Source organism: Leptonotus elevatus, chromosome 13 (genome assembly GCF_054856555.1).
Source record: "Leptonotus elevatus isolate MCC_2025b chromosome 13, RoL_Lele_1.0, whole genome shotgun sequence".
In the NCBI taxonomy this organism is placed as follows: Eukaryota; Metazoa; Chordata; class Actinopteri; order Syngnathiformes; family Syngnathidae; genus Leptonotus; species Leptonotus elevatus.
Genome location: NC_141251.1, coordinates 7,034,723 through 7,052,876, shown reverse-complemented (window position 1 = coordinate 7,052,876; position 18,154 = coordinate 7,034,723). Strand labels below are relative to the sequence as shown.

The 18,154-nt window shown below is 39.4% G+C and overlaps 1 protein-coding gene and 2 long non-coding RNA genes across 6 annotated transcripts; all 3 read right to left on the bottom strand.

The window, feature by feature from the left end:
* Positions 1-4,973: 4,973 nt before the first annotated feature.
* LOC147163639 (uncharacterized) lies at positions 4,974-6,143 on the bottom strand. Its single transcript, XR_015096958.1, has 2 exons — positions 5,788-6,143; positions 4,974-5,193 (listed from the first exon to the last, which is right to left on the bottom strand). It is a non-coding gene; the product is annotated as an uncharacterized LOC147163639 (long non-coding RNA).
* A 2,185-nt stretch (positions 6,144-8,328) lies between these two features.
* On the bottom strand, positions 8,329-9,513 carry LOC147163638 (uncharacterized). Its single transcript, XR_015096959.1, has 2 exons — positions 9,321-9,513; positions 8,329-8,543 (listed from the first exon to the last, which is right to left on the bottom strand). It is a non-coding gene; the product is annotated as an uncharacterized LOC147163638 (long non-coding RNA).
* Positions 9,514-12,918: 3,405 nt separating this feature from the next.
* Positions 12,919-17,878, bottom strand: LOC147163637 (uncharacterized). Of its 4 annotated transcripts, none has more exons than XM_086093139.1 (12): positions 17,714-17,878; positions 17,595-17,639; positions 16,655-16,699; positions 16,069-16,125; positions 15,770-15,814; positions 15,520-15,564; positions 15,248-15,292; positions 14,974-15,018; positions 14,701-14,745; positions 14,429-14,473; positions 13,844-14,134; positions 12,919-13,106 (listed from the first exon to the last, which is right to left on the bottom strand). In XM_086093139.1, exons 1-12 carry the CDS (start codon positions 17,787-17,789, stop codon positions 13,060-13,062), a joined length of 831 nt encoding a protein of 276 aa, XP_085949265.1. In that variant the 5' UTR covers positions 17,790-17,878; the 3' UTR covers positions 12,919-13,059. The 4 variants fall into 4 exon arrangements, with proteins under 4 accessions (XP_085949265.1, XP_085949266.1, XP_085949267.1 ...); XM_086093140.1 differs by having other exon boundaries at positions 15,770-15,811; XM_086093141.1 differs by lacking the exons at positions 14,974-15,018; positions 15,248-15,292.
* Positions 17,879-18,154: the final 276 nt, after the last annotated feature.

Sequence of the window (18,154 nt, the reverse complement as noted above, 5' to 3'; positions counted from 1 at the left end):
CAACACCGTGTCGTGACCAGATATACCGCATATAACATTAGTTCCCCGTCACTCACTTGTGGATCATGAGGTTAGACGAGGCGCAAGTAGCAGGACTGAGAATACCCCGCAATACCCCACCCCCGCGCAATCCACCCACCCAAGTCGATTTCAAATATGTGGGAAACACTGCAGTGTATACATACAACATGCTAAATACAAAATGCTAAATAACCACCTAAAAACAAGTTTGGTGCGTATTTCAGAATAAAAAAAATAAAAATAAAAATAAAAATACAAATAAAATAAGAAATACTCCTGTCTCCTTTTTTTTTTTTTAAATCTATTTAAAAAATATATATATTTTAGCTATCTAATTATAAGATGCTACAGCAATGTGTCAAATAATGTCATATGCAAAAGTAGGTTTAGTTATTGCCGTGCAACACAGCTGTGATGTAGTACTTACAAAAAAATTACCAAATAAATATATCAAATAAAAGTAAATCAGTATATATATTTAAAGGTAGGATGTTTATTTTTTATTTTATTTACTGTATAAAAAAAAATTAGGTAATAAACAAAATGTCAGTGATTTTTTTTTTTCAAAGCAAAAAAAAAAGAAGAAGTGAAAGATGAGAAGAGACTTCATTCACTGCTTTTCCACCCAGTGTGCAACATTAGTACTGTATTAGGCCATGTCAAATGTTTATTTGCATTGGCTACAGGTATAATACCATCAATCACCACTAGATGGCAGACATGTCTTAGTTGTGCTTATTTTACTGCCCCATACTACGAAGCGTGTAGGCCTAATAATTTCTTGGGGATTAGGAATGATATGCAGGATGAAAATAGTTGCTCAATATTATAAACATTTTGAGTGACTTGATTTTGAAAAATGTATGATCAAAAATGAAATCTATAAAGAGCACGTATGCATTTATTTTGTTTATTTAAAATAGCATTTTTCTCATACATCTGGCCCCCCAGTAGCACTGATGAAAAATTGTGGCCCCCTCCAGAATTTAAATTGCCCATCCCTGATTAACCGAGATCCTTGGGTTATTTTGACGAAAAGCATTCACACACATGTTACACACACACACAGGAATCTTTTCAAATGCATAAATCAAGGAAAATTTTATTATGGAGGTTTGAAACTATTCTTTGGAATCTTCCTCATAACCCATCCATCCATCCATCCATCCATTTTCTTATATCTTGCTTATCCGGGGTCGGGTTGCGGGGGCAGCAGCTTTATCAGTGAAGCATAGACTTCCCTCTCCCCAGCCACTTCTTCTTCATCATTGTTTTCAAAATCAATTTCCTCTGTGGCTTGCGGTGAGAAATCTTCGGAGGAGCTCCACAAGGCGTGCCGAATGGGCTCCTGGTTGATATCCTTCTCCTGACCCTTCGTTGGACTCTTCCACTTCTTCAACTGCAAAGAAATGACAGAGCTTTTAAAATCAAATTTTTTTCCCACCATTCATTTGCAGTGTAGATACAGATCAGTTCTCAGGAGGACCTTTCAGTAGTTTCCTGACGGGCTTTGACAAATTAAATGCTAACCACTCAATGATGATGGCTCACCTGACATCGGCGGCTCCTTGTTAATCGAGCCCTCTTGTGCTGCAAGATTGGAAAAAAAAGAAAGGTCTTGAAAAGGTAAAAATAAATAAAAAAATGCCACTAATGTCACTTTGACATGTCTGCTCGACAATGCTCGAAAGCTTCGAAGCAGCCATTTTACACTCCTTTTGCCACAGTCTGGCAGCCAATTGCAGTATGCTGTGTCACGTTTAGCTACACTCTCTTTTGAAGGTTTTGTCATGGAAACACTGGTTGTGTCCAAATTCACAAGGCTGGGTCCTCCCATATAGAGGAAAATATTTGCCCAAATTAAAAATAAATAAATGACTAAATAAATACAAGTGGAAATAAAAACGGACGTAAAAAATACGATTCAAAAATTAAATACAAAAAAATACATATAAATGTAAATAAAACAACAAAATATATAAACATAAATAAATAAATAAACACAATAACAAAAAAAACGAGATTAAAACCAAGACTGTGAGGTTATCGGCTCTGTATCGTGGATTTGAAGTATCTGTCCCAAACTATGTTTACGTGCAGTCAATCACTCTTTCAAAACCCAAATTATGTGCTAAATTCTGGTTTTGAAAGACCAGATAAACACACAAAAATGCAAATGTCCTCTATTTATTTATTTTTTTAAACCCCCAAATAATTCTGATTACTATTTAATTTGTGAAATATGAGTTAAGCAGCAAAAGCCACCCATTTTTATCCATCTCAGGAGGCGGCCATTTTGCCACTCATCAACTGATAACGATCAATCATGGCTCAAACCCAGAAAACAGGTGCGCTGTGATGTAAGAAAAAAATTAAGTTCAGTCTCCAGGCCATTTCACTTAGCAACTGGTAATTTGGTAGGCATGTGTAGAGGTCATGATGAAAAGACACAAGAGGTCTTGGAGACAAAGACACTTAAGGCTAAATTGCGAAAAAGTCGCATTTTTGTCATAGCATGTGCTCGGTCAATGGTGTCAACCTTTCAATGGCCTTCCCTTAAACCAGTTTTACAAGCATTTGAGTCCATAATTACAGATAAAAATGTATAGGTGCAATGACACAGACCCCTGAGTTGTCATTCAGGTGTGGTGGTGGGGGGGGGGGGGGGGCTATGAAATACGCACAATTAAGACAAGAATGTTGGGGCCCGGACATGACATTTTCTACATAATGCCTATCAAGTAGATCTCATGACACAGGAAGCCATTTTAGGTCTCTCTCTCTCTCTGTATAGATGAATTTAAAAAATGGCAAATGATGCCTGATCCTTTAATCCGAAGTCCACCCTTTTTGCTCTGGCCGATTCCTGGCATACTTAAAGACAATCATTCTAAATATTTGTTCTAATTTCTACCAAATTTAAATATCAAATACGACTTGACAGACAGGTGAAGCAAAACCGCGAATGGCAGATTCCTAAGTTCGAGGACTCACCTTCAACCTCGGCTTTCATTATATCTTCGAACCAATATACTGTTGGAAGAAAAGAAAAACATCCATGTCTTATTACTGTGTGTACCATCATCAAGTTTTCCAGCCTGCCAAATTCTGCATGCCACCCCATTTATTTCCATTGTGTCCCAACAAGAAATAGAGAGCATACCTTGACCATCCGTGGTACGAGCCAGCGCGGCCGCCAGCACCAGCAGCAGGAATATGATGTGGGATCTCATGATTTCTGCTTCTCAATACAGGAGACGAGCTTTTTTGTATGTTACCAAGTTGAGCCAGAGGTCTTAAATACCACTCTGGGGGTGTCTGAAACATCTCGACCGTCCACTCTGTCCACTTCAGGTCAAACTTGTCCTCGTGTTTTTCTTCCCGCTTGCATTTTCAAAAAAACAAACATTGTTTTTCAATGGTGATGACCAAGTTTTTTTTGTTGTATTTTAGAGAATTCCGTTTGTTTTGTATATGAAATTAGAAGAAGCGAATGTTATTTGCAAAGCGGGTTTAGTTATCTTAATTATGATATGGTGGTATAATCCACTGTTTATTTTTGGTCCTCCGCCTGCTTCTTGGATCCCAACTATATTTTAAAAACAGTATTTAACAGCTGAGTACCAAACATTTTAGAAATCATAAAATGGTCAACGTCTAAAGGGCACCAGCCAAAAAGACACAGGAAGTCGGCCATTTTCTTCGAAGTGGACATTTTGTACATTTCCAGGTTCTCTCATAAACAAACTGGTCTTTGAGATTTTGTCCAGTTTTAAATTGCATATACTAGACAGGCTCATTTTGACAACTTCCAGGGGTCCTTCTAAGAGGAACTCATCCAACTGGAATGTTTTGTTTTTTGTTTGTTTTTGTTTTTTTCTAGAGAGAGAGAGTTTTGTTTTTTAATCGGTCCCTGAAGACAGTTTCACTTCGCAATCTTTGGTAGCTTTCTATCATGAGGCAACCCCCGAAAAAAGTCTCAAGACGCCCTGCACCAAACCACACAGGAAATCTGACATTTTACTTTTTTTTATGCATTTTGAAGCATACATTTTAGGACTCTTTGAGCAATTTCCATGAGTACTTCAAAGATGAATTTCAGTTCCCTAAACGAGAGTAAAATGTCAGTAATGCCGTTCGTCGCTGTTGGGTGGAAACCTCCCTCTCCAAATTTGGTAAATTTCATATTTTTCCGGATACAATTGATCAGTCCCCTCATTAGTCTGTAATTATTATTATTTTATATATTTTTTTACAAATTATTGTCAAATCTAAATTGCTGAAAATGGCTTAATGGTTCACCAATCTTTCAAATTATAAGCTGCTACAGCAATGTATTATATGCAAAGTAGGTTCAGTACAAATAAAACCTTTTTTGGTGTACCATCTAATGTTGGGTGGTGCTTGTTTGCTGATCATTTCAAGGATGTGCCTTGAAAATGGGGTGCGAGGAGTCCTTTACCTTACCTGAACTGTGGTGGTGTAAATAAAAGACACCTCTAAGCTAGGGGTGGCTATAAATTGATGATTTAATTAATTAATTAATAAATACATATGCAAAGCTAGAATGTTTTTTTTTTATTTGAATGTATGGTTAAAAAAAAACCCACAGTAGTCACTAGTCAAGCAAAATGTCAAATGATTTTTCAGGATTTTGGGCTGTCCAGATGATGTGTGATTGGTTGTAATCTTCTTCTTCTGCTTTGCCACCCAGTGTCGAATGCAAGAACTGCATTACATGTCAAATGTTCATTTGAGTCTATGCTGTGGGATGGCCATAGTTGGGAAACCCCTGATTTATTTTTTGAATAGAAAAATAATCCAAATTCAAGAATCATTTGGAACCAGAATTAAAATCCACACAGCTGACAACCGTGATGCCCGTGTTTATAATGAGCTCCGTAGTGATGAAGATAGCTACGAAGACACAGAGGAACCCTTTCAAATGTAAGGAAAGTTTAAGCCAAGAAAAGTTTATTGTCAGATTTAAAACTCTTCCTTGAAATCTTCCTCAGAATTTTACATCAAATCATCTGTCAGGTCGTACATATGCTGCAGGGCTGCCTTGAGCTCCTCCCATGGAGGCTTTCCGGTTATGTATTTGTCGTCTTGGTCGGAAGCCTGGTGGAAGTCCTCTCTCGGCCAGTTGTTGGTGTTCTACCATCCCTTCAACTGCAAAGAAATGATAGAGCCTTTGTTTATATGGCTAAAATATCCGTTTCCACCATTCATTTGTAGTTTGATGCAGTGTGGTTTCAGGAGTCCCCAGAAATCTCCAATAACAACACAAAATGTTGCTAGATTTCTTGCTCATTGCTGTTATTGATTTGTAAAAACACTTTCCAGGTTAGCTTGAACTTTTATTTTATTTTTTTTAAAACTCATTCACTGCCAGCCCAGTTAAAATTGATCTTTGACGTCTATGGTCGTCATTGGCAGTGAATGAGTTAACTATGTTGTTTTGAAGCAGACATTTGGTACATTTCCAGGGTAATAGATAAACTATCAAGTTGCTGTCAAGTTTGAAATTTGGTATTTCTATCATAAGTCGAACCACAGAAAAGTCACTATGCCCAAAATGCAAAAATGGCGAATGGCCGCGTTATCTTGCTCTCTGTTGGAAGAAAAGTCAACATTCACATCTCAGTATCGTGTATACCATCGAGTTTCCCAGCCTCACAAATTGTTTGTAACCCCCCCCCCCCCCCCCACACACACACACACTATTTGTTCCCATTGTGTCCCTATAAGAAATGGGAAGCATACCATCAGCAACCATGAAACAGGCAGGCACGACCACCAGCGCCAGCAGCAGGAAGACGACGTGGGCTCTCATGACTTCTCCTCAATGCAACACGATGTGAGTTTAATGAAATGCCGCCGAGTTTTTTTTTTTTATATCACGCTGGGTGTGCTTGAAACATCTCACCCATCCGCCCCGTCAACTTCATGGTGAAAGTCCTCCTTCTTGTTCCCTTCCTGCATTCCAGCCTGACCATTATGGCTGTGTTTTGGGTTGGGTCATTGTATTGTTTTGCTCCTGGATTTTGTTCCCTCGTGTTGGTGATGATGTCATCTGCTTTGCAGTTGCTGTGGACCAGTCACTCTTATTTTGCCATATAGGCATTTATTTTGTCATATAGAATCGTACCTGAGTTGCTAAGTGACACTTAAGTCAGTGCACTGAGGTTTCTCTCAGCACGTTAAGAGTTCCTAACCCTACACTTCAATCAAACTTGGTCTTCCACCTGTCCGAGGTAGCTTCCATGCATCCGGCCCTGCTCGCTCAGTCGAGTGTTTTCTTCAAGGCCATCTGAACCAAGCCCCGCTCTCTGTTGCTACTTTGTATTTTTGCACTATGCAGACTCTGTTTCATTTTGTTCGCAAAGGACTACATTTAAATGTACGCATTGACCCGACACCCGAGCAGCAACGTTCTCCCATGCCGCCTTCCTCTATGGGGGAGCCGCTCGTGGTGTTGCACGTTTTTTCTAAAGACATGTTCAAATTCGCCATGTGATCGCATTTCCAGTTGAGAGGTGTAAAAAAAAAAAAAAAACGCGGAGGCAGAGGACGGCACTCTAGGTGTGTTTGACTTTGGAACATTCTCAACTATCCGCCCCGTCAACTTGTTTGTGTACCATCTAATGTTGGGCGGTGCTTGTTTGCTGATTATTACAAGAATGTGCCTTGAAAATGGGGTGCGAGGAGTCGTTTACCTTACCTGAACTGTGGTGTTGTCGAACTTGTGCAGATGGATTGAATGCAAAAGGAAATTCATGTTAGAATATCTGCATAATGAAATTTACACCATGTGGAATTCAAACCACAAATATTTTTAAAATGAAAGACCCCTCTAAACTAGGGTGCTAAAAATGGATTAACTGGTGCATCTCAGTAATTAAAAAAAAATATATAAAATCAATAGATATGCAAAGCTAGAATGTTTTTTTTTTTACTAAATGGTTAAACAACACATCAGTATTCAAGCAAAATGGCAAATGATTTTTCAGGATTTTGGGTTGTCCAGTGGCCCAATCAAATGATGTGTGATTGGTTGACAACAGAAAAACAAGCAAACTTCTCAGTAGCCTAACATAATGCTGAGAGGCCCCGGTGCAAACAATTTTTTTTAGACACCCATACCCCCCCAACCCCCACACAATTATTTCCCCCCATCCATCGCCCCAACAACCTCCCAGTTAATAATGTAACTGCAATGGATTCAATTATAAATGCAAATACTCATATTTTTACTCATGCACCAAGTAAGAGAAAGAAGTTTCTACTATTTGCAAGTCTTCCAAATAAAAGTAAAATTGGTACTGCATGAAATACTTAACTGAATTGAAAATCGATGTAAATCGTGAATCGAATCACGCCCTTCTGAATTGAATCGATTTTGGAAATCCGAATCGACGCCCAGCCCGAGTAGCCGATAGCTTTTTTGCATTGGCGTCAAATTCACCCCGAGGCTGCGGAGGCAGTGGGGAAGCCGCCTTTTGACCGCTGGGAAATGCGGGACGCGACTGGAGAGTCAATGTCGCCTCTGCAATGGAGTTAGTTGCCGGCAAGCGACGGTGGGAGCGGGACACTAGATTTTGCCTCATGGTCTGGACTGAAACTACGTCTATCACATGTCTTTGAGGATTTTTAGCTTTAGCGTCATGTTTTTTTTTTTTTTTGTCTTTTGTGCCATTTTTTTTTAGTTTGCAAATTAAGCACGATGGCAACGATGGCACGCACACACTAGCTACCACTTTTTTTTTTCAACTCTCATCACGTCATCGAGACTCAACGTGACTGACAGAAGCCGAATTCAGGTGAATAATGATCATTGCACCCACCACAGCGTGTCTGACCCGCCGAGATCCTATTTACAAAATAACTCTCCCCCCTGTTTTTGTTCTTTTTCCTTCTTTCTTTTTTCCTTCTTTTTTCCCTTTTGTCATGGGCCCCTGCGCCATTTCTGGGCCCCGGGTGCGACACACCGGCTGCACCGTCGATATTTACGCCACTGCTTCATCTTCTACTTCGCAAGAATGCAAGAACTGCAGCACATGTCAAATGTTCATTTGAGCCATTGAGATGGCCATAGTTTGGAAACTCCTGATTTAAAACGCACAGACTTGTTTTTGAACACGCCTCTAAAAGAATCAAAATTCAAGAATCATTTGGAACGAAATAGTTCAAACTCAACTGGTATTAAAATCCACACGAGCTAACAACCGTGCTGCCCGTGTTTGTAATGAGTTTCATAGTGATGAAAACGGTAACAAAGACACCTGGGAACCTTTTCAATGCAAGAAAGTTTAAGCCAAGAAAAGTTTATTGTCAGATTTATCATCTGCCATCTTGTACGTATTCTGCACGGAAGCCTCGAGGCATATTGGCTTTTAGCACAGAGCCTTTTCGGTCATCTATTTGTCGTCTTGATCGGAAGCCTCTTGGAAGTTGTCTTAATCGGAAGCCTGGTGGAAGTCCTCTCTCGGCCAGTTGTTGGTGTTCTACCATCCCTTCAACTGCAAAGAAATGATAGAGCCTTTGTTTATATGGCTAAAATATCCGTTTCCACCATTCATTTGTAGTTTGATGCAGTGTGGTTTCAGGAGTCCCCAGAAATCTCCAATAACAACACAAAATGTTGCTAGATTTCTTGCTCATTGCTGTTATTGATTTGTAAAAACACTTTCCAGGTTGGCTTGAATTTTTATTTTATTTTTTTAAAACTCATTCACTGCCAGCCCAGTTAAAATTGATCTTTGACGTCTATGGTCGTCATTGGCAGTGAATGAGTTAACTATGTTGTTTTGAAGCAGACATTTGGTACATTTCCAGGGTAATAGATAAACTATCAAGTTGCTATCAAGTTTGAAATTTGGTATTTCTCTCATAAGTCGAACCACAGAAAAGTCACTATGCCCAAAAAGAGACAAGAAGTCTGCCATTTTGAATCAAACATTTTAAGACCTTTTTGGGCGATTTTCAGGTGTACTTCAGATTTTGTTGCAAAATGCCAAGTGCCAAAATTATTGCACCCAACGCTAACTCACCATTAACCCCAAACAAATGTTAATAGCCCATGGAACAAATTTGAACGATATATACTGCTTAATTAATTGACGGTTCATGCAAAAATGGCGAATGGCCGCGTTATCTTGCTCTCTGTTGGAAGAAAAGTCAACATTCACATCTCAGTATCGTGTATACCATCGAGTTTCCCAGCCTCACAAATTGTTTGTAAACCCCCCCCCCCCTATTTGTTCCCATTGTGTCCCTATAAGAAATGGGAAGCATACCATCAGCAACCATGAAACAGGCAGGCACGACCACCAGCGCCAGCAGCAGGAAGACGACGTGGGCTCTCATGACTTCTCCTCAATGCAACACGATGTGAGTTTAATGAAATGCCGCCGAGTTTTTTTTTTTTATATCACGCTGGGTGTGCTTGAAACATCTCATCCATCCGCCCCGTCAACTTCATGGTGAAAGTCCTCCTTATTGTTCCCTTCCTGCATTCCAGCCTGACAATTATGACTTTTGTTTTGGGTTGGGTCATTGTATTGTTTTGCTCCTGGATTTTGTTCCCTCGTGTTGGTGATGATGTAATCTGCTTTGCAGTTGCTGTGGACCAGTCACTCTTATTTTGCCATATAGGCATTTATTTTGTCATATAGAATCGTACCTGAGTTGCTAAGTGACACTTAAGTCAGTGCACTGAGGTTTCTCTCAGCACGTTAAGAGTTCCTAACCCTACACTTCAATCAAACTTGGTCTTCCACCTGTCCGAGGTAGATTCCATGCATCCGGCCCTGCTCGCTCAGTCGAGTGTTTTCTTCAAGGCCATCTGAACCAAGCCCCGCTCTCTGTTGCTACTTTGTATTTTTGCACTATGCAGACTCTGTTTCATTTTGTTCGCAAAGGACTACATTTAAATGTACGCATTGACCCGACACCCGAGCAGCAACGTTCTCCCATGCCGCCTTCCTCTATGGGGGAGCCGCTTGTGGTGTTGCACGTTTTTTCTAAAGACATGTTCAAATTCGCCATGTGATCGCATTTCCAGTTGAGAGGTGTAAAAAAAAAAAAAAAAACGCGGAGGCAGAGGACGGCACTCTAGGTGTGTTTGACTTTGGAACATTCTCAACTATCCGCCCCGTCAACTTGTTTGTGTACCATCTAATGTTGGGCGGTGTTTGTTTGCTGATTATTATAAGAATGTGCCTTGAAAATGGGGTGCGAGGAGTCGTTTACCTTACCTGAACTGTGGTGTTGTCGAACTTGTGCAGATGGATTGAATGCAAAAGGAAATTCATGTTAGAATATCTGCATAATGAAATTTACACCATGTGGAATTCAAACCACAAATATTTTTTAAATGAAAGACCCCTCTAAACTAGGGTGCTAAAAACGGATTAACTGGTGCATCTCAGTAATTAAAAAAATAAATAAAAGCAGTAGATATGCAAAGCTAGAATGTTTTTTTTTTACTGAATGGTTAAAAAAACACATCAGTATTCAAGCAAAATGTCAAACAACCTCCCAGTTAATAATGTAACTGTCCTCCTTATTGTTCACTTCCTGCATTCCAGCCTATAATGACGGTCAGTGTTGAACGAGTTCAGTGAAGAAAAGTTTATGAACTTGTTCATATTTTGGGCCAACGTGAACTGAACGTAGTGCATTTTTTGCTTTGTGAACGTTTCTGCAGGCTCGTTCTGGGTTAAATTAACGGCTTTGAACAAAGTTAATTATTTTCTCCAGGTTGCCAGGTTTTTTCTTTTTAGATAACCAGAGTAAAGACACCACAAATGAGCCTTAATAGGCGAGAAATGCCATTATCTGGCAACCCAGCGGGATTGAACGGTCACAAGGCACATACGTTATCAAAATGTGACGCTAGCTTGCCCGATGTAAACTCACAGCATCACTGTGCTTGTGCTTGCGTAGCAAATGCGGAGCGTATGTGATTATTGAAGTACTCAAGAGTACCACACAACAAGAAAAAAATACACACATCGTATATTTAAATACAAAACATGCTTCGTTTATAAAACATCACTAGCGCTAATGCTGAAGTCGATGGCGGATCGCATTTAAATGCTAACAGGAAATTAGCATCAACTTCGGGAGCGCTATTCCTTTAAATAACAGCTATTCACACACAAACGGTTTGGAAATACATACACACAGGTAAGATAACACTACTCAAAGGCACAATTTTTTTCCCCAAGCTGTGAAAAACGATTTGTATTACCAGAGCTCAAATGTGACCTTCTTCCATGCACGGCACCACACTGCCCCTAAGAGGCCAACATGCGCAACATGGGATGTTTTTGTTATTTTAAAAATGGTCAAGTCATGTGTTATTTATTTTAGTGTACAGTATTATTATATTACTTCCTACTAATTTCATTTCTCTTTGACCTTCTAAGTTTTATTTAAAGTATAAGTTGAAAAAACAGCCCAAAAAACTATGAACTTGTTCATTATTGGACCAATGACCTTAATTAAAAATAATAATAATTATTAACTATGAAGTCAACTAGTTCAAATTTATGAGCTGAACTTTGAACTAGTTTGCGTAGAAAATGAACTCCCAACACTGCTGCCTGTGTTTTGGGTTGGCTCATTTGTTGTTTTGCTTCTGTATTTGTTCCCTTGTGATGGTGATGGTGATGATGACGATGATGATGATGATGTCAGTTGCTTTCCAGCTATAGACCTATACTAGTCACTCTTAGTTTGTCTAGTCACTTTTATTTTGTCATATATGCCTTTATTTTGGATGGATGGAATTTGGACACCAAATATAAAAATACAATTTAAAAAAAACGCCACTAAACCGGGGTAGGTAGAAATTGGATAATCAATGCATTGCTGTACCTTCAAATAAAAAAATCAGTAGATATGCAAAGCTTGGATTCAGCATTTTCAGGGTGGCCAGCCAAATGATATGTAATTGGTTGAAAACAAAGTGAGAGATGAGAACAAACTTCCTCTACTATGCCACCCAGTGTAGAAAGTCAGTACTGTAGTTTGATGCAGCAAAGAACACAGGCTATGTCAAATGTCAAACTTGAGTCTGCTGTGGGTCACTAAAAAAATGGATGGTCACAACTTTTGATTTAAAACATGCAAACCTTTTATTTTTTATTATTTTTTATTCTGCCTCAAGAAAATCGAGCATTGTTTGGAACCAGAATGGAAACCGCAATGGTTTAAATTAAATCAATACCAACCCAAATTAAGACCCACGCAAGCTAAAAACCATGTTGCCCAAAATATAACGGTGTTTGTATGAATTTCAAATCATAGTGGTGAATACAGTGGTACCTAAAATTACCACAATGCTTTTGTATTTGGGCAAGGAGAGCCACAGTCGCCAATGCACGTCCAGCTATTTACTGAATGGCATAAATGAGAACACTCACAGGACTCCATTTGACTCCAGCTTCTGACATCAGTCACTCCGCCAAACCCCTTAAAGGTACATATTACACATCATAGTGTTCTTGCACTGACTCTGCTTGTCGCAATATGCAGTAACGCCAAATCATTCTATCCATCCTTCTTTTTTTTTTTATTGTTTTGCTACGCTTTTTCTGTATGTACATTTATTTGATATAATAATTGATTCAATTGTCATTCAATTAATTATGGCTAATATAATAATATGACTGGATTATTGAATTTATTAAAATCATTCCTTATTGTAATATGATGCAACATTTTATTTTATTTTTTACAAAGTATATTTACCTCAACAACAATTACAACCTTGCTCATCAGTCCAAAATCGAATGTGGCTCTTGAGTTAAAAAATTTGCCCGCCTCAATCTTTTAACGAGCGCTTTCACAAACCTGTTATGACACCTGGTAACCTTTTCAAATGAGTAAGCAGAGGAAAAGTTTATTTATTGTGACATTTGAATTGTCCTCAAAATCATCTAACGTTGCTTTTGTCTCTGTGTTTTCCATCTTGTCTCTTCCTGTACAATGGTATGATATCCAGAAAACATTTTGATCGACCCTTGGTTAGACTCCATCCCCTGATCCTTGTTCAGTCTCTTCCTCTTCTTCATCTGCAAAGAAATTGTAAAACTTTTTTATTTTTATAGTTAAATGATCTATTTGCACCATTCATTTGTAGTCTAGATGCAGAACGGTTCTCTGGAGGAAGTCTCAGGAGTCTCACGATACAAGATGATTCTAGATTTCTTGCTTGTTGCTTTTCATTGAAAGAATTATTGATGACTCGCCGTAAAGTCGTTTATTTTTGGGAAAATTCAGCCTCTGTGGCCTGTGTTCCTTAAGCAACTGAAACTTGGTTGGCATAGTAGACGTAAGCTGAGAATACACATGACAGATAGACAGACTCCTTGCAGTAAGACAGAACCACACGCCTAAAACTATGAGTGATTTCATTCAATTTCGATGACTTCAAAAATAAATCAATTTGGTGGGGCATGCCTCCAATGAGTAGATCCACATTAAAAAGCGTGAAAAACCCCCATGTCCAAAAAGACAGCCTTTTTCATTTGATGTAACAAAACTATATGGAATATAAAAAAAATAATAATGCAGCCCCCGAAGCCATTTTCATTTAGCAAGTTGAAATTTGGTAGCCATGTCTATCATGAGCTGGCCCACAAAAAAAAGTCTCAAAATGCATGGCCGTAAAATTCAAGTCAAAACTGTAAAGCATGCTATGAAACATGGAGATCAGTAGGCTGTAAAAGATTTGTGCAGCTGCTAGCAGTTTGAAACGATGCAGATAAAAATGAAAGTGGAAGCTTGTCGCCAGCCAACGGTGACTCACCATTCTGCCCGAACAAACGTTGTTGTTCTCCTTCTTCTTCTTCTGCTTCTTCTTCTTCCTCCTCCTCCTCCTCTACTACTTCTTCCTCTTCTTCTTCTTCTTCCTCCTCCTCCTCCTCTACTACTTCTTCCTCTTCTTCTTCTTCTTCCTCCTCCTCCTCCTCTACTACTTCTTCCTCTTCTTCTTCTTCTTCCTCCTCCTCCTCTACTACTTCTTCCTCTTCTTCTTCTTCTTCCTCCTCCTCCTCCTCTACTACTACTTCTTCTTCTAAATCTTCTCTGTTGCCACTCACTTTTGGAAGAAAAGTAAACATTTGTGACTCATTTCTTTTTTTTTTATACCCTCATTGAGTTTTCCAGAATCCTACATTTGTTTTGTTCCTCCTACTTCATGTCTCATTGCTTTGCATCCCATCAATGAGTTTTATAAACTCACACATTTTTACTGCCCATTACTTTTGTTCCCGTTATTCCTCCATATAAAGATAAGGAATGGACCTTCAGCATCCATGGAACAAATTTAAATAACGTGTACCGCAAATAGACAAGTGAAATGTCAGCATGTCAGCAGTTACTGATCACTCACCCACTTGAGCAAAGAAAAGTTCATCTTCTCCTGTATTCTCGCTCCCTGTTGGAAGAAAAATAACATTCATTTGTCATTGCTTTGTATGCCCTCATTGAGTTGTCCGGCCTCTCCGTTTGTAGTTCTTTTTTTCAATTACAGCATGTTCTCTCTTCGAAATAAACGGACATTCAGAGTCCATTGAACACATTAGAATGACGTGTACTGCTTAATAGACGAGTGATCCAAAATGGCGAATGGAATGACACTGTCTGCAGTCATCAATGACTCACCCTCTAGATCAAAGAAAAGTTCTTCTTCTTCTGTATTCCCGCTCCCTGTTGGAAAAAAAATAAGATTCATGTCTCATTGCACCGTATGCTGTCATTGAGTTTTCTGGCCTCCCAAATTTGTAGTGCCCCCCCATTTTCTTCCATTGCAGTACATCCTCTCTTTGGAATACAGTAATAAGTGGACCTTCTTAATCCATTGAACGACATGTAGTGCTTGAGTGATCCAAAATGGTGAATGGAATGGCAGCATGTCAGTCGTCAATGATGACTCACCCTCTAGATCAAAGAAAAGTTCATCTTCTCCTGCATTCCCGCTCCCTGTTGGAAGAAAAATAAGATTCGTGTCTCATTGCTTTGTATGCCATCCTTGAGTTTTCTGGCCTGCCAAATTTGTTAGTGCCCACTATTCCCCCCATTATTCTTCGATACGAAATAAGTAATCAACCTTCATCATTTATGATTTTTTTTTTAATGTGTACTGCAAATAGACAAGTGATGCAAAATGGCGAATGCAATGGCAGCATATCAGCAGTCATCAATGACTCACCCTCTTGATCAAAGAAAATTTCATTTTCTCCTGTATTCCCGCTCCCTGTTGGAAGAAAAATAAGATTCATGTCTCATTGCACCGTATGCTGTCATTGAGTTTTCTGGCCTCCCAAATTTGTAGTGCCCACTATTCCCCCCATTATTGTTCGATATGAAGTAAATGAACGACCATCATTTATGGAACACATTTGAATGACGTGTACTGCTTGATAGACGAGTGATCCAAAATGGCGGATGGAATGACACTGTCCGCAGTCACCAATGACTCACCCTCTAGATCAAAGAAAAGTTCATCTTCTCCTGCATTCCCGCTCCCTGTTGGAAGAAAAATAAGATTCATGTCTCATTGCTTTGTATGGCATCCTTGAGTTTTCTGGCCTCCCAAATTTGTCGTGCCCACTATCTCCCCCCCCACATTATTCATCATTTATGAAAACAATTTGAATGTGTACTGCAAATAGACAAGTGATGCAAAATGGCGAATGGAATGGCAGCATATCAGCAGTCATCGATGACTCACCCTCTTGATCAACGAAAAGTTCTCCTTGTATATTCACACTCCCTGCTGGAAGAAAAATAGCATTCATATCTCATTGTTTTGCATGTTGCCATGGAGTTTTTCAGCCTCCCGAATTTCAGGTGTGGCACTGTATTACGCTAGTTTTACGAGTGCCCCCGTGTTTTTCCATGATATCCTCTTGATGAAATAATGAACGGACCTTCATAATCCATGGAAGAAATTGTAACGACGTGTGTTGCTTTAATAAACGCGTGATTCTGAATGGAATGGCAACATGTTGGCAGCTATTGATGACTCACCAGGAAAAGCAATTGGACCTTCTTCATCTCCTCCATGTCTGTGTCCCATTGCATGCACTATTGGAAGAAAAGTAAACGTTCATGCCCAATCGCCTTGTATGGTATCGCTGAGTGTTTCGGCCTAACCCCTTTTGTCGTTACCCCAACTGTTTTCCATTATTCCTCCATCATATAGATTATAGGATATTTTGATATTCTAAGAAAGTTGTAGAAGTTATCGTTTGAAAATGGAAACACAAACAGTGGTTTGCAGAAATGAAGTGTTGCATATTGATATTTGTTTTGTAAATATTGCGAGAAATAATTAACATCAACAGTGTCATCATATAAATGATCATAATGATATAATTAGTGAAGTTAATTTGAGCAAATTGTGTGTATCAAACTGATGGCCCTTCACATTAATCAATACCCAAGGAGTCACTCTCAGTTTCAAAAAGGTCGGTGACCCCCCTACTTTGTATGAATTAAGGAACAGACCATAATAATCCACGGAAGAAGTTTGAATGAAATATACCGCTTGAGAGACGGGTGATGGAAAATGGAGAAGAAAATGGCGGCATGTCTGCTGCCAACGATGACTCACCATCGCACTCAAACCAAATTTTATCTGAATCTTCGTGCCCTTCCCCTGTTGAGAGAAAAGTAAAACATTCATGCCTCGTGAATTAACGATACCATTAGGAGTTCCCAACTCTTGAGTATTCATTGATACCGATACCACTAGTATTTTGGATGCATACAATTTCAATGAAACAAATATGATAATTCATTTTAGATACACCTCGCGTTGATTTCTGACCAAATTAAGAACGTCACTGCAATAGAGAATTAAAGTCCAAAATTAAAAGTCCACAAACAATTCTCTTGACTATAGGATTCAATTTGTTCCAAAAATTAACAGAAGTGCAAAATAAAGCTAACATCTTGCTAAGTTTGAGTATGTGTTCAAAATAAATTGTTGTGCAAAATAATACAGGTTCAACTGTTAAGCGTGGCTGCCAGTGTGCGGCTACGGCCCCTCCGACCACCAACAAACATTTGCACCATTCATCCACCAGCGTAAGTAGCACTGGAGGCAATGTGTGTGAAGTGTCTTGCCCAAGGACACGACACGTGATTTAAGGAGAGCGGGCATCGAACAGCCGACCTTCTGGTTACTGAACGACCGTCCGTCTCTACACCCTGAGCCACGGCCGGCGTATGGAAATTATATTTTAATTGGCATGTGAGAGGATAGACAAGAATGTTATTCACAGAAAAATGTTCTGTCAACCACTTCCTGAGCTGGCAAAAGAGAGCATCTTTAGTATCAGTGACTGGTATCGGCAGTCTTCCTGAGTACCTGACAGATTGAAATAAGTCCGTTTTTTTGGCTCGGAGCCGATACTTGTAACAATACTCGGCCATCCTTAGAAATAAAGAAGGGACCACAACTCATCATGTATTCTTTGATAGATGGGTGATGCAAAATGGCAAAAGGCAGCATGTTGCCAGTGTAAAGATTGATAAAAGTATTGACTCACCCCGGATGACATTTTCATACCCAAAGAAAACGCTGGTCTCGGGCTCTGTTGGAAGAAAAGTCAACATTCATGTACCGACTTTACCCACATTTCTTTCCAATATGAAATTGCAAGCTTACTCAAAGATAATATGTGACGGGCGGACACGGCCGCCAACGCCATCGCCAGCAGCAGGAAGACGACGAAGGCCCTCATGGTGTTTTCTTCTCAATGGAGGAAAATGTGAACTCACTGTACGTCTTATCAGAAGCTGATCATTTTTTAAGCACGTTGGGTGTGTTTGAATCTCAGTCATCAGCCCTGCCAACTTCAAGGCGGAGTTCATCTTCATGATTACCCCCCGCCTGGCTCCAGTATGTAGAGTATATAAATATAGTCTGCTCGTACCCGGAACTACTTAAAAACAAGTTTGACATGTTTTTGGGAAGACCATCAAAAAACAGCAGCAAAGCGCTTATGTCTTGTTTTCTAATCGCTTACCAAGTTTTATGCTGCCACAATATGTCAAATGATGAATTCAAGAACAGTTTTCGTTTCTGTAAATAGTCTGTCCCAGTTAA

Coding starts and splice junctions, on each gene's coding strand:
- LOC147163637 (XM_086093139.1), bottom strand. CDS start 17,789: ATGAGGGCCTTCGTCGTCTTCCTGCTGCTGGCGATGGCGTTGGCGGCC. Junction 17,640..17,713: donor CCGTCACATATTATCTTTGA/GTAAGCTTGCAA, acceptor TTCTTCCAACAG/AGCCCGAGACCAGCGTTTTC. Junction 15,565..15,769: donor ACTTTTCGTTGATCAAGAGG/GTGAGTCATCGA, acceptor TTCTTCCAACAG/GGAGCGGGAATGCAGGAGAA.